This window comes from Zootoca vivipara, chromosome 10 (genome assembly GCF_965207765.1).
Source record: "Zootoca vivipara chromosome 10, rZooViv2.hap1.1, whole genome shotgun sequence".
Taxonomy (NCBI): Eukaryota; Metazoa; Chordata; class Lepidosauria; order Squamata; family Lacertidae; genus Zootoca; species Zootoca vivipara.
Window position 1 is genome coordinate 29,851,661 of NC_142593.1, and position 15,204 is coordinate 29,866,864.

At 43.1% G+C, this 15,204-nt stretch overlaps 1 protein-coding gene and 1 long non-coding RNA gene across 3 annotated transcripts in view; one reads left to right on the plus strand and one right to left on the minus strand.

The window, feature by feature from the left end:
• Positions 1 to 1,240, minus strand: part of RASA1 (RAS p21 protein activator 1) — a 51,032-nt gene extending 49,792 nt beyond the window's left edge. The window contains exon 1 of the mRNA XM_035099549.3: positions 774 to 1,240. Within this exon, the coding sequence (XP_034955440.2) occupies positions 774 to 1,222 (449 nt within the window). The 5' untranslated portion in view covers positions 1,223 to 1,240. The remainder of the gene's footprint in view (positions 1 to 773) is intronic.
• A 92-nt stretch (positions 1,241 to 1,332) lies between these two features.
• On the plus strand, positions 1,333 to 9,766 carry LOC148684416 (uncharacterized). Of its 2 annotated transcripts, none has more exons than XR_015946105.1 (3): positions 1,333 to 1,471; positions 2,514 to 5,013; positions 9,604 to 9,766. It is a non-coding gene; the product is annotated as an uncharacterized LOC148684416 (long non-coding RNA). The 2 variants fall into 2 exon arrangements; XR_015946106.1 differs by lacking the exon at positions 9,604 to 9,766 and adding an exon at positions 7,040 to 7,117.
• The last annotated feature ends 5,438 nt before the right edge of the window (positions 9,767 to 15,204 follow it).

The window sequence follows — 15,204 nt, forward strand, 5'->3', positions numbered from 1 at the left end:
ACGTTCACAAACCGGAACACTTACTTCCGGGTTTGCAGCTGATTTGTTCGACAACTAAGCCATTTGGGAACCAAGGTACCACTGTACCTGGCAAGGTAAAAAGAAACGGAAGAGGGTCAAGAATAAAGGTGTGTACTGCATGGGGAGCGGAGATGAAGATAATCAAACTATATAAAATGATCCTATGGGTTGTGAAAAATATGGCCATGCTTTTGGGAAATGTGACTTAGGGGCACTTTTGAGCAGTGCCTTTTTTCTAAGGGTACTCATGGGTACACAATACAGTCACTTTTTTCCCTAGAAAAAAAGCACTGGTAAGTCTGGCACTTACTGTAACAACTTCATGGCGAGTACTGGCACTTTTTCATTTTTTTTCTAGAAGAAAAGCACTGCTTTCGAAGGCTCTGAAGGACAGCCTCCATATTTGGTGGCGAGTCAATTATTAGTATTCATTTTAGGGAGAAGGGAAAGGGTTTTTTTAGTCCCAAGTCCTCAGTTTTTCCAAGCAGAAAGCAGGCAGCTGACTAAGCCAACCGAGGAGGTTGCTTCCAAGGGGATGCGGGAGGAGAAAAAGAGGCGGGCGCAATAGGGAAACTTTCAGGAGTTGCCCGGAGTTTGACACACACGCACCAACGCCGACTTCACAACTGGGTGCGGTGCCGGGGCTGAATCAGCCGGATCCCCATTCCTGGGATTTGGGGTGGTTGAGGAAAGAGGGGATCAGGTTGGGGAAAAGAGAGAGACGCGGAGAAGCAGAAGAAGGCGCTACTCACTGGTTCGTGGGGGGCGCGTTCAGCGGGATGGCCACCTCCTCCTCCTCGTACTCGGGCCCGTCCAGCGAGTCGCCTTCGTCCACCGTACTCAGCCCTCCGGCCGGAAGCGGCGGCTGCGGGGGCGGCGGCAGCGGAGGGAAGCCGCCGGCAGCGGTACCCCCTCCTCCTCCGCCGCCGCCCTCCAGGAGCGGGATCGCCGCCGGCGGAGACAGGCCCTTGGACATCTCCGCAGGAGGGGCAGGCCTGGAGCCCACCGAGGGGAGCGACGCCGCGGGGCAGGCGCCGCTTGGGCCCGAGCTGCCCAGGAAAGCGGCGGCGGCGGCGGCGGCGGCGGTCTTGTTGCTCCGAGATGCGGTGGCGGTGGCGGCGGCGGGAGGGCAATGCCCGCTGGGCTCTCCGGCCGCTCCCGAGCCGCCCTCTTCGCCACCCGCTTCGGCCGCCGCCATCATGCTGCTCCGGCTCGCCCCACCCCTTCCCCGCCCCTGCTGCTGAGGCAGCGCGCGGCCGGGAGGAGGCGACAAAGGGACGGAGGGGGAGACAGAATGAGAGGGCGGACGACGGACCAACGGCCTCCTTCTACCTCCGCGGGGAGGAGCTTCAGGAAGAGCCGCCGCCGCCTCTTGAGGCGCTGAATGGGAACAATGGGAGCGCCCGCCCAAAGACCTCGCCGCCCGATCAGTCAGTCCCCGTGCGCTGAGGTAAACACCCGGCGCGGCGTTTCGTCCCCTCCTCGGACTTGAGTCTCCTCCTCAACGGCTTCGCACGCGCTCGCCCGCTCCGGGGGGGGGCGGGGCAGCGCCTCCCTAGTTCCTCGGCTGCCACTGTCGTCGCCGTCTCTTTTTATCCCCCCACCCGCTAACTCCCCCTTCCTCACGGCCGCCGCCACCGCCGCCTCTTCGGAAAGCGCATGCGCGCCTATCCCTCCAGTGAAGGTGCTGGCCGCTTTCCGCGAGCGAAGGCTCTTTGGTAGGAGGCGGTTCGGCAAGGTAGCGATCTCTTCTTCCTTCGCGCTCTGCCTTGTGTGCCAGGAGGGTGGTGCCTGTCCTTATGACACACACACACACACACACACACACATTGCAGTGCTGCTAGCCAGGGCTCCTTGACGGCCCCGGTACTCAGCACACGTTTGCGAAAGAGGCGGCGGGACCGGCGTGTTGCCGCAAAACAGCGGAGGGACTCGGCTGCGCAATCCTGTGCGCGCGTCTATTCCGAAGTTAACTCCTGTTGCGCTCAGAGGGGTTTGCTCCCATTTAAACTTGCTGGCCGTAGTAGATGCAGCCTGAAAAAGACTTTGTAGGCATAATAAAAAAATTCATTCAGTAGCACCTTAAAGACCAACTAAGTTTTTATTTTGGTATGAGCTTTCGTGTGCATGTACACTTCTTCAGATACACTTGAAACAGAAGTTTCAGACCCTTATATATATACAGAGGGTGGTGGGGGTGGGTGGGAATGGGTGATGGGCTGATGGGAGTGGTAAACCTGTAGATGGCTGTTAACGACTGCTGATGACTGCAATTAGTCCGGGGGGGGGGAGCAAGGGCTGAGGCGCTAATTTTGTAGGCATAAGCTTTCATGGAGTCGAGCCCGCCAGCACATGGATGCATGAAGCAGACTAGAGTACGCAAAACTGCGTCCAACAGTTGTTGTCTTTCAAACTGTTTTTTGTTTTTTTTAAGATAGGCTATCACAAGATTCTTTTTTTACTGTGTTTTGTTTTCTGTTTTTTGCTGCTAGGAAAGCCAACAGCATCTCCAAGTATTCGAACCGATATCGTCTGAAGTGCCTCCAATCGTTATAGATCAACATCCATGAATAAAAAACTTTATTGGAGTTTAGATGGCCATTGTGCTGTTATCTAGCATTATTGTTTACTAGATTTAATTAGCGCTCTCAAATATTATTCTTGAGCTTTAATTGTTTTGGGAGCTGTTTTATGATGCTTATTTCATTCATATATTGTCAGATTGAAAGTATTTAAAGGCCTTCTTTTCTTTTATCTCTACTCTTGCCTGAATAGCCTGACCCATAAACTACTCCAAATGCCACACCTTGGATTTTTAATGCATATTTATGATCAGCAAACTGGGGTGGAAAGTGGTATTTCATTCCAGATGCACCCTGTCATTGCTAAGCAATGGCATTTCCTCCATATATTTTGTGTACAGATAAATATAGAAAAAGGAATCTGATTCCAAAACCACAAACAGAACTGCCAAACATTCAACTCTTCAAAATAGGGCAGGGTTGGGAGATTAGATTTTTGGTCTATTGGAATAATTGCACAAGAAAATAATATTTTATAGGAAACGTTAAAGCTTAACAAGAATAACAGAACCTGCATTTTACTTAGGAATAAATTATGACTTTATATAACAATTAAAAAAATTAATTGGGCATGAACAAAGAAAATTGAGAAATGGTGGAGGGAGACGGAAATCTGAAGCGCTCTAGAACCTGTTCTTGTACCTAGGAGATGAATTATTTTCTCCACTTGGGTTAATTTGATGCTTATTTGTAATTTTACATGAATGGAGGAAAAGTACTGAGTTGAAAACACCTGGCATATTACTGTTTTGGTACAAGCATGGGGATGAAATTTGTACTGTGAAAATTCTATCTGTATGTGTTTGCAGATGGATAAATATGCAGTTTTTTCTGCATCAGTAGCACCATAGACTCATAATCTGAGTACAGTCATATCTCTGGTTACGTTTGCTGCGGGTTGCGTATTTTCAGCTTAAGAATGTGGCAGAGCCAGAAGTATTCCCTTCCGGGTTCCGCCGCATGCGCAGAAGCGTTCTGCACGCTTCACGCATGTGCAGAAGCGCTCTATCGGTGCTTCGCGCATGCACAGAAGCGCCGCTCCGGATACGTACTTTTCAGGGTGAGAACGGCACCCCGGAATGGATCAAGTACATATCCAGAGGTACCACTGTACTTTTAGCTTTGTTGATATACAGCACCTCGAAACATTACATGTAATATTCAACATTGCAGGGGAAATATTGTGACTTCAAACACGTTTATTCTTTTTTCTACTCCGCCTCCTAAGTGCATAACTAGTACAGTTGTATAAAGAAAAGCATTGACCAATGTTCACACATGCAAACTGTAGTGCTAAAAGAAAGGGCAACTGAAGAAGCTGGACATACACAATACACCAACGTGCTTCTTTTCCCCCTGTCTCCTTTTGATGGGATAGATGCTGTCTGACCTAGATAGTGTTAGATTTTATGACAGATGTCGCAGTAGATTAGCTGTTGCCCTGCTTAGTAAACAAAATAAAACTCAATTTATAAGAGCAGTAGTGGATTTTGTAGGAAGGAGGATCAGCCAAATAAAATTTATAGGTTGACAAACTTCAAATTCATCTAGTATTCTGGTTACACTGCAAAAATTATACAACACAAGTTGGCATTTACTATGTTTCTTCAGTGTCAACAGAGTTCACACATTAAAAAGAAGAGGGTATCATTACATATACTGTACAACATTTGAATGAATACTGTGTTTTTTTCTGAGTACAGTGGTGATGGTATTGTGTCTGTCTTCATTTTCAGTTATTTCCCCTAAGGCAATTTAAAGGAATCAAAAAACATGTATTTTAGAAACTCTGAAACAGCAAAGGTATTGTATCGGCAGGCAGGCAACAGTGTGGATACATTAATTTACTGATTCACCGGCCCCCTTGGTTCTGCCACAGTCTACCAAAGGGTACATCTTGTGGCACCAAGTAAGTAATTTTTTCCGCTCTTGCACATCATTTATGGAATCATGTCCCAAATGACAAGATTGGTGCCACAGTGATGTCATTTCGGCACATGTCTAAAGTACACCATTTTCCCCAGGTCTTCCCTGGTCCTTAACATTTCATTGTTGTTAAAACTGTTTGGGTTATTATCTGCTTTGGCTTAGTAGTGGAGACGCATTAGTTGTTCAGAAGTGACTCGCCCAGTGGGGTGGAGCTGCAGTTTTCTGGCAGTGATGTTGCTGCCACTTACTGCAAAGGAAAGGATGCAGGTAATATGGAGGTCAGCATGGTGCAGGACCACCAATGTGCCCAAACTGCGAACTGCCAGTGCCACCTACTCTTCTCCAATCAGACAATTTGCACCAGCCCAACTCATTTCTCTCTTTTCTTCCCAACTTTAGCCTGGTTGCAGATTATGATTTATTGATTCACACAGCAGAGCCTGTTATGATGAAAGACAGTTTAACAAATATTTTAAATACGGTAAGTAAAATATGAACTGGCTGGCTGCACTTTTCTTTCCAACAAACCCAGCACCACCTAATTTAAAACAAAAATGTTCACTATATAACATATATGGGAGCCCAATAATATACACAAAATAATATACCGGTAGTTCACAAAAAAAATATTGGGGGAAAAAACATAGTAACAGGGGTCTCCAAGCTTTTCTGGGCCCAGGGGCACGTTTGGGAACCATTGTGGGTACCACAAAATGTGTGTTTTACAGAGGAAAACTGGTGATGCTCACTCCCCCCCAAAAAGCATGCAACACAAAACACACACACAGCCAAACAAAACACGCATCTGTAACAACCCCGAAACAAACAAAAGAAAGTAAATTACCCTCGCCCCGACAGACAAAGTCAAAAAAGCAGGCACAAATCCTAAAAAGAAATATCCAGGAAAATAATTCCTACACTCACTAGTCAAAGTACCCCCTCTTCTCCTCCAAACTTGCCATTCAGCAACAGAAACCATTTTCCTTTGTGAAGCGTTTCAGCAGGGAACTGAATGTCAAGGACCATGCACCAGTTTTTCTGCCGTCTTTGTTTCCAATGAAGAATACTGCTGAGCCTACCGTGTTTCTCATATTATAAGACATGTCTTATATTTATTTTTTCCTCAAAAAAACGCACTAAGGCTTATTTTCAAGGGATGTGTTATTTTTTTCCTCCTCCTCCTGCCGCGGCCGGCATTGCTGCTGCGCCTATCACTATGTCTTATTTTCGGGGTATGGCTTATATTCCTTGAATGCTTAAAAATCCTGCTATGGCTTATTTTATGGGTATGTCTTAAAATATGAGAAACAGGGTACATAGAGCCCCGGGGCATTCTGGGAGAAGTGGGGTTGCTTGATGCCTTCACTCCACATTCCAATCAACCCGAAGCTACTCAAGGTTAAAACAAACACTAAAGGGTATCTGAAGGTACCATGGCACCCATGGGTGTCACATAGAGTACCCCAAAAGTACAAATTTAAAATGCAATACAAAACAAAGTGGCATAAACTTTGATGTTTACATAAGATTGAGAGGCCCAGATGAAAAGAAGTTTAAAAGGCTTGGTCGTAGAAACACGTCCTCTTCACCTGGCACCCAAAAGACCATGAGAATGGCACCTGACATTGTCACCCATCAAGACATTTTCCTGTAGCAGCTCTTCCTTCTCCACTCCTTTGAAATTCAGTGGAGTGTAAAAGATAACTTGGGGATATAGTAGGTGGGTGTGTTGGGGAGAATACTGTTAAATGCTGATACTGGCTTGGTATGTGTCTATGCCCATATCCACACACACACACACACACACACATATCTATCGGGGACATACAGTCTCTTCTCAGAGCATGAATTAAAAAGTTGCAGACTTATGCTCCATGTGTAATACTACATTGGCTTTCCACATGAGTATATATATATATAATACATATATAATATATAAAATATACACACACTATACATATATATGTATATGTATATATATATGTGTGTGTGCGTGTCCTACTTTTCATTTTGGGGTTTTTTTGGTGGGGGTGCAGTGGTCACTAACACTAAGCTTGTTTGCCCAGTCTGCTCTGAGAACTGCCGTTAGAGTGAGTAAAATATATTGCCTATCAAGCCGTACCTTGATTATTAGCAGTATAACCACTCTGATTTACAAAGATGCATTATTTGCCTGTAGGCTTGTTTTTCTTGATTCTTCCTTTGGTTGCGTGTAAAATATTAATGCACATACCATTATATTTAATCATACCCCTACGGTGCCATTAAACTTTCAAAGCACTAAACACTTGTGAGATGTTATTAATTATGTTACAGTTAAGTTGTGGTCCATTTACCGTTCTCTAGAGATCCAAAATGGCTGTTGTCACATGACTTCCAATATATAATGTAGAGTGCTTGACTCAATTCAGGTAGTGTAAAAATACTGTATAGCAAGAAATGAATTCTTCATGAGATGCTATTTTAAGGTACAATATACCATGGGCTTTTAAATACAAACTTTACAGGGAGAACTTTGAAAAAGAAAGAGAACATACCACTAAAAATACAATGATCACAGCAATTTGCAAAATAAATGCAGGTAAGTAGGTTATGAATACTGCTGTTTGAAAACTGAAACAATATAAAATGATTTCCTTAGCATTATGACAAATACATGCATTAACTTCAACAAGTATGCACAGGTCCATTGGCTAGGATCCAAATAACTAGCTTGGTCCATCTGCCTTACATTTCTCTTAAAAGTCTTCCCCCATGTCAAATAACACACTGCTTTTGAAAGTGAAAAAAAATATCAAAAGTAGTTTAGAATATAGTACTGTATAGAACAGTGGTCAGCAAATTTTTTCATTGGGGTCTGGTCCACTGTCCCTCAGACCTTGTGGGGGGCCGGACTATATTGGGGGGGGGGGTGAACGAATTCCTATGCGCCACAAATAACCCAGAGATGCATTTTAAATAAAAGGACACATTCTACTCATGTAAAAACACACTGCAGACCGTCTGCAGATTTAGAAGGTGATTGGGCTGGATCCGGCCCCTGGGCCTTAGTTTGCCTACCCATGGTATAGAGCTTTGCTTGCACTTCAAGGGAAAACAAATCAGAAATACCTATGGGTATTCCTATATCAGGATTCTGGAAATAAAAGGGGGCTTTTAAATCTGCAGCCTTCTAAAGGTAATATACAATATTTAAAGACTGTGCTATACCTTATGTGCTTTCTGTTATTGTCATTTTTTTAAATAAAAAAGGACTTGTGGTTGCTTACCTTATGTAGGATGCAGGGTAATACAAATAAAGGTAGATAAGATTCAAGAGAGAAGAGAAGTTTGATCATCTGACAAAGGTGATAATATTACTGTATTTTCTTGGCATACAAATTAAATGAGAATACTTCCTTTCAAATGCCACTCTGTTGCAGCTGTGACTGTCCTTAATGAGTGTTTTACTTAAAATAGACAGAAACTGGGAAGGCTTAAATGGGCATGATATCAAGAAAACAGACTAACGGGGCAGATGGTGCATGTTTCCTAGAGGGGGAGGAAAATCTGTGAACGAGTCAAATTACAGCAATTAACAGAAAATAAAGAGACATGTGGGAACATTTATTATACTTTTGCAAAAAGCTCTTTCCACCCTACACACTTCTATGCATGCATATATAATTGTATCTGATAGAATGGTTGAGTGTTTTTGACATGTAACAGCCATATTTGCCATTATTCATCATCAGTTTTTCTCTTTTATTTGATGCCTGATTCTGTGTTTTTCAGCATAAAATAATTCCTAAAGTGCAGTGTGAATGAAGAATGAATTTTGAAATTATGTTGTTGTTTAGTCGTTTAGTCGTGTCCGACTCTTCGTGACCCCATGGACCATAGCACGCCAGGCACTCCTGTCTTCCACTGTCTCCCGCAGTTTGGTCAAACTCATGTTCGTAGCTTCGAGAACACTGTCCAACCATCTTGTCTTCTGGCGTCCCCTTCTCCTTGTGCCCTCAATCTTTCCCAACATCAGGGTCTTTTCCAAGGATTCTTCTCTTCTCATGAGGTGGCCAAAGTATTGGAGCCTCAGCTTCACAATCTGTCCTTCCAGGGAGCACTCAGGGCTGATTTCCTTAAGAATGGATAGGTTTGATCTTCTTGCAGTCCATGGGACTCTCAAGAGTCTCCTCCAGCACCATAATTCAAAATTATACACATAATTTGAAATTATACACATCTTTAAAAATCCATCAAATAGCAGCAATATTTGACCTCTTTCTCCATAATATCTAAACATAGCTCTAGCTCGACTCCCCAGTTCCGCTTTTTCGTTCAACACAATACTTGGTCCTCCATTTAGATTTCTTCATGTTTTGTTGTATCCTACCTCTCTCACTTTCTATCTCCCACATGAAGTTGTGTTTTCGTGGGCCAGACTAGCTACAGCCATATGCGTTAGAGTGTTCCCGTCTCTGTTTCCAGGAACACACAAGTTCCCCAAAGAGGAGCAAGCAGCCAGACGAGGCATATTGACCAGAGTGTGGCTGTAAGAAGACATCATTACCCATACCACCCTGCATTTGTCTCACACATCACTGTTTTCTGTTCTACTGAAGTGAGGCTGAGCTCTCTAGAGAGGGAACAACAAAACATGCTTCTTAAACAACCTTGAACTTGTATCAGCTTGATATGTTTTGCTCCGGGAGAAGTTCTGCATAGATAATTCCAGAAACTACCACTTCTCTCAACTTTAAAAGCAAGAACAAGCTGCTGGATCCAGCCAATGTTTCAGCTATTCCTTAGTAGCCATTGGTAGCCTTAATCTCCATGAATTTGTCTAATCCTTTTTAAAGCCATTCATTGGTGGCTATCACTTCTTTGGGGAGGGAATTCCATAGTCTATGTGCTGTGTGAAGAAGTCCTCTATTTTGTCTGTCCTGAATCTTCCAACATCCAGCTTCATAAATGTCCCCAAGTTCTAATGTTGTGATTGTGGGAGAAGCTTGTTTCTCTATCCACTTTCTCCATGCCATGCATAGCTTTATATAACTTTGTGATGTTTCCTTTTGCTCACTTTTTCTTTCAGCTAAAAAGCCCCCAACCTTTTGCTCTTCTCTCCCTCGCCTCATCCCTTTCTGAAGGTCTTCTCAAAATGGGGAGCTGTGATACGAAGCTGATGCCAAATGTATTTTGTTTCGAAGTGTTGCGACCCAACATTCCTTCATACTGATTAAAGACAGGAGAGATTCAAATGGTGTCTAATTCACTGGCACCTCACAGAGGCAGCACATTCTTTTAATAGCAGGCAACTGTCTCACCATTTAAAAATAACACTAATTACACTTGACATTTAAATTGCAATTCCAAAAAACATACTTTGTGTTTCATCTTGGATTCCTGACTTTGCCAACTAGGGCCTGTTGCATCCTTCCATTCGTATTCAGAATTCAGTGTTTTATCAAAATACTTACGCAAGTTATAAAATCCCTTGAAAATATAAACATTACCGCATTATGCATTGCTGTTCATTATGTATAAAGGACAAAAGTGGCATTGGGATACTCTGAAAACACTTCACTCTTCATTTATGGCTGTGAAAGAAATGCCAGCAAGAGCAAGTCCAAAACTGGACAAGGTAGAGAACTTCAGACCACTTCCTAAAAAGAGTTTTGGAGTCTCCAGTTACTGTTACATGGGGCAAGTGCAGCTGGTGCTGAGCTCTATTCTTTTGCTTTGGAGGGGTGGTGGGGTAGCTATCAAAATGCAAAAGGCAAACAAACAAAACCCCACTGCTGGAGACAAATGGTGAAAAGTGGAAAGGAAACCAAAGAGATGGAAAGAGCCTTTATATTGCTCCTTCCACCCACCCTTCATTATAGTAGTAAAACTTTTATACTTTTACCCCAATTCTTCTTCCTTATTGGAGAACAAAATTCCACATCTTATTAATCCTTATAGCATTCCTGTAAGATGGCTGATCCCTGTTCCCACTTTACAGATGGAAGGTTGAGGCCAATGTGATGGTACTGTTGCATATTAGAGGTATTGACCTAACAGATATCTCATGCGGCTTCCTGCCCCAACCTGGTTGTTAGAGAGAGAGAGAGAGAGAGAGAGAGAGACTGCCACAGCCCTGCTTTGTAAAGTAGGTGGACATATGCAGGTGAATTGTTGCTATTGAAGCTATTAGAAATCCTTCCAGAAAGGGACATGCTTTCCTTCATTCTCTCCTCCCCTTCCTGGGGGAGATATCACTTAAGTATCTCAGTGTTAAAGAGAAAAATAGTATGGAATGAAATTTGACAGAGGCAGAGCCTTGATGTCTTCTCTCTGAGATACCAATGTTATGGCCTTTTTCGGTGGGGTGGGGTCCCCAAGAAGTCTGCTAGGGAGCAATATCTATTGGAATTAGCACTGTGAACCCCCATCCTATGCTTTGCATATGTAAATCAACCTTAAAGGTAAAGGTAAAGGGCCAGTCATGTCTGACTCTGGGGTTGCGGGCTCATTTCGCTCTATAGGCCGAGGGAGCCGGCGTTTGTCCGCAGACAGCTTCCGGGTCATGTGGCCAGCATGACAAAGGCGCTTCTGGCGAACCAGAGCAGCGCACGGAAACGCCGTTTACCTTCCCGCCGGAGCAGTCCCTATTTATCTACTTGCACTTTGAGGTGCTTTCGAACTGCTAGGTGGGCAGGAGCTGGGACTGAGCAACGGAAGCTCACCCCGTCGCAGGGATTCGAACCGCCAACCTTCTGATCAGCAAGCCCTAGGCTCAGTGGTTTAACCCACAGCGCCACCTGGGTCCCACCTTATCTCACCATAATTCTCCTATGACCTTCATCCCAAGAAAACAGAGCCTGGTTATATGCTGTGTCCCTGGTGTTCTCAATGCTCAAGTGGAATAATATTCTTACTGAAGTCTCTAAGGTGTAAGCACAATCCTTGGCTACTGGTTTAATCACAGTACACTATACACATGTGACCATTCTGCTATTTCTGGTCCTAAAAATACAGACTTCTGCCTTTGTACCAAACCTCTCTCTCTCTCTCTCTCTCTCTCTCTCTCTCTCTCTCACACACACACACACACACAGGAAAAAAAAATGAGGAAATGGCAGTAGAATGTGCAGGATAGACGAGATTAAGACAATGAAATGTTGAATCATGTATCTTAAAGAGACTCAAGTTGTGGGCATGACCTTCATTTCATCATAAAAGTGGATTCCTGGTTTCTCAAGCCACAAACACTTGCATGCATTTAAGAAACAATGGATAGCACTACTTAAACAAGCTTTGGAAAAGAACACTATACATTGCAGATGATACATATAAATACAAAGAAAGATCGGGATATTTTCAAAGGAACCAATTGCAGGCGGATGCCTTTCGGGTTTTGGTTCCCCCTCCCCCAAGCTGGAGGTAAGCATTTTCCAGCCATGTATCCCACAAACTAACTGAAAACTGTTTGACCACTAGCCCAAAGTGGTGGTGGTGATTCTCAGGACTGTGGGCTGAAGTAGCAACTTTGCTGAAGTGATCTCTGGATTGTGACATCAGGGTGTAGTCCACATCCCATCAAAACCAACTGCACTGGTATTGTATGTATACTGCATGTATACTGTAGGATTGCTTCCTATCTTTTAGTCTGACATGGTCTTTCAAAGGCAACAGAAGCATGGAGAGTACTGTATTGAGAATGTGGCAAGTACATAAATTAAGTACGTAGCAAATTTAGACAGTTTTAGAGGAGATAGTTTCTGATCTGCAACAATTCACTGGCCCAGGCAAAAAAAAAAGTGCTCACATTTTAATAAATTCAAGAAGCTAGATATCAATTATTGAAACATTTTAAGGTATATCTTTATAGTTAATGGTAGCTTTTTATAGTTGACAGATTATGTCCCATCTTGTAGTCTTTTCTCCCTCCCTATGTCCAAAAGCAGTAATCATGAGAATGGCATAAGTCATACAAATTCTCTGTTCAAGGAAACGAAAATGAAAATGAACCTTGGGCATTAAATTCACATCCTGTATTTCTCACTCTCCCTGCAAGACAATGAGGTGGCAATTGGTAAAAATCATAATAGGTGTACTTTGAGCCACAGGTCTATGGCTCATGACACTTGCACAGTTTGAAATTTCAATCTCGGTAACTCACTAGATGGGGGGAAACAATACATAAGAAATGAAATGAGATATTTCAGATTTGAACATCCTTGCTGTGGGACGCAATGAGATTTTGTACAAACAATTTTCTTCTAGGAAGTGGAAAGAATAGTAAAACTTACACTGCCTGAAAATTGCCTTAAATGATGAAATTTAAGATGCTAAACAGTGAGGAACCTGTGACCCTTGAGATCTTGCAGGACTACAGCTCTCATCATCCCTGCCTGATGGTTTTACTGGCTGGCACTGATGGGAGTTGGAGCCTCACAATATGTGGAGAGCTACAGCTTCCTACGGTACCAGTATTGTATATGTTAAGAATTATATTTTGGATCAAGCATCCTTGCCCTTTCTTGGTTAAATTTGCAAATGATGATGATGATGTTAGGGGAGCCCCATCTGAGGACCTTTCAACAGAGTGCCTGATTTAGAAAAGGTTCTACAAGGTGGCTATAGAGTGGAGTTAGATGTATCTATATTGTGTATACTGTACTCAAACCAGTGATGGGAGGGCACTGGATGCAGAATAAAGTATACACAGCATTCATTGGAAGAATGAGAAATAGGGGAAGTGAAAAGGCAACCAGGAAAGGACACGCTATTGGTCAAAGATTGCTTTTGATGAAATGTCCTCTATGAGATCACATTCTAAATTCATGGTATCCTTTTAAAATGCCCAGCAAATAATGCCTGTTAGGCTTCACTAGCTCAGAATATGTAAATAGAAACATCTGGGTAAAGGACATCAGAGGATGTCAACCATGATAACTTTGCTGCATAAAAATGAAGTATATTATGGGCAGGGGTTTGTCTATTATTAATGAAAGAGATTGCTTTGAGGAAATGTACATTTAAAAGAGTAAAAGCGAAGTCATGAATTAAACAGCGGCTTAAAAGCAGGAGCCATGGTGCACGATACCTTGCTACTAAAGTTTATTCACCTGAGAGTTCTAAGACAACGATCACTGCTTTAAAAGAGGATGAAATCAGAGGGAAATTACCTCATTCTCAGTAAGCCTTATGAGAAGTGACATCCGGAACACAGCATTAGCTAGAAAAATCCTAGTCTTTTCTTGACCTGATGATACACTTAAATGACTATTAGTTTTACAGTAATTCATAAAGACTGCTCTCTTCATTTCATGTAGATGACATCTACTATATGCTGGTCAGTGTTCCACACTAATATTCTTTCAAAACATTCTTATTTAATAATATGTGTACAAGCAAATAACGTGACAGTAAATTTAACTCTGTCACTAGACAAAGCTGTGTTCTATTACAGGCACTTTCTTGCCACAGAAGTCTATTTTGTGCATCAAAGTTCAATCATGTGCTTGCTTTTGTGTATATTTGGAAATACAAGATTTTAATGAGATTAGCTCTGATTCAACAAGGGTGATCCATTCACCACAGCATTCCCTTCTTGCAGAACCTCTTCCAAATGAGGCCCTGAACCTCCCAAGATGTTCAGGTGGGGGGAATCTTAGGCACCCTTGCTAATCAAATAATCAAAATATTATTTGGAGCAGAGGTTATCTGATTTCAGTCATCTTCTCTCCAGATCCCCAATGCTGTCAAGACAAAACAAACAAAAAACCCCATTGATCACATGTTCAAAGGTAAAAGCTAATTGATTCCCACTTTCCTCTCCGTATGGAGATTTGAGGCACGTCATATTTAAAATTAATCAAGGAGATGCCTCTGAAAATGACATCCCTGTGGCAAGTTCTCCCCCTCCTTGCTGTAATATCTAGGAATACTCAGCATGTGACACAGCCTGGTCACACTGTTTTATATTTCCAGTAGAATTAGCCAACATGGTTGCGGGAAGATTCAGAACACAATGACGCTATGTTGCCTGGTGAACACTCCTAGGCACAGCCTTTGAGATGGGAGTCGCGGGGAAGGAAATAGGTTGGGGATGCTTCAAATCAAGCCAGATTAGACTGTGACTGCTGAAAAGAAGATGGATTGTTTTAGGTCTGCCTGAAAAGAAGCCAGGATGGCATCTCACCCCGCCTCACTTTGAACACTGCAGACCCTCCAAGTGTCCCTATTTTCCAGGGACGTCCCTGATTTAGAGAAGCCGCCCCTGTTTCAGATTTGATCCCGGAATGTCCCACTTTCCCTTAGGATGTCCCTATTTTCATTGGAGAAATGTTGGAGGGTATGGATTTATCCAACCCCTGAGCCGTCTGAAGGCAATCCTGTATAGAGAAGGTATTCTTTTCAATGTTTAATGTTTTATTATGTGTGGGATATAAATAGCAAACTTATCATTATGGAATGGGACGTTCCTATTTTTATCAGAGAAATGTTGGAGGGTATGGCATTGCCCAGGGTTTACGACAGAAAGAGGGAGAATGTGCTGCTTGGATACCACATACCTTTTCTTTCTGTGTAGAAAATGTGTCATCTGCAAAAGGGACCTCTCTAATCTCTACCTTTTGGTGCTGTATACAAATAGAAAGCACCTGCTAGATCAGGCCCATGGCCCACGTGTTCCAGCATGCTGATC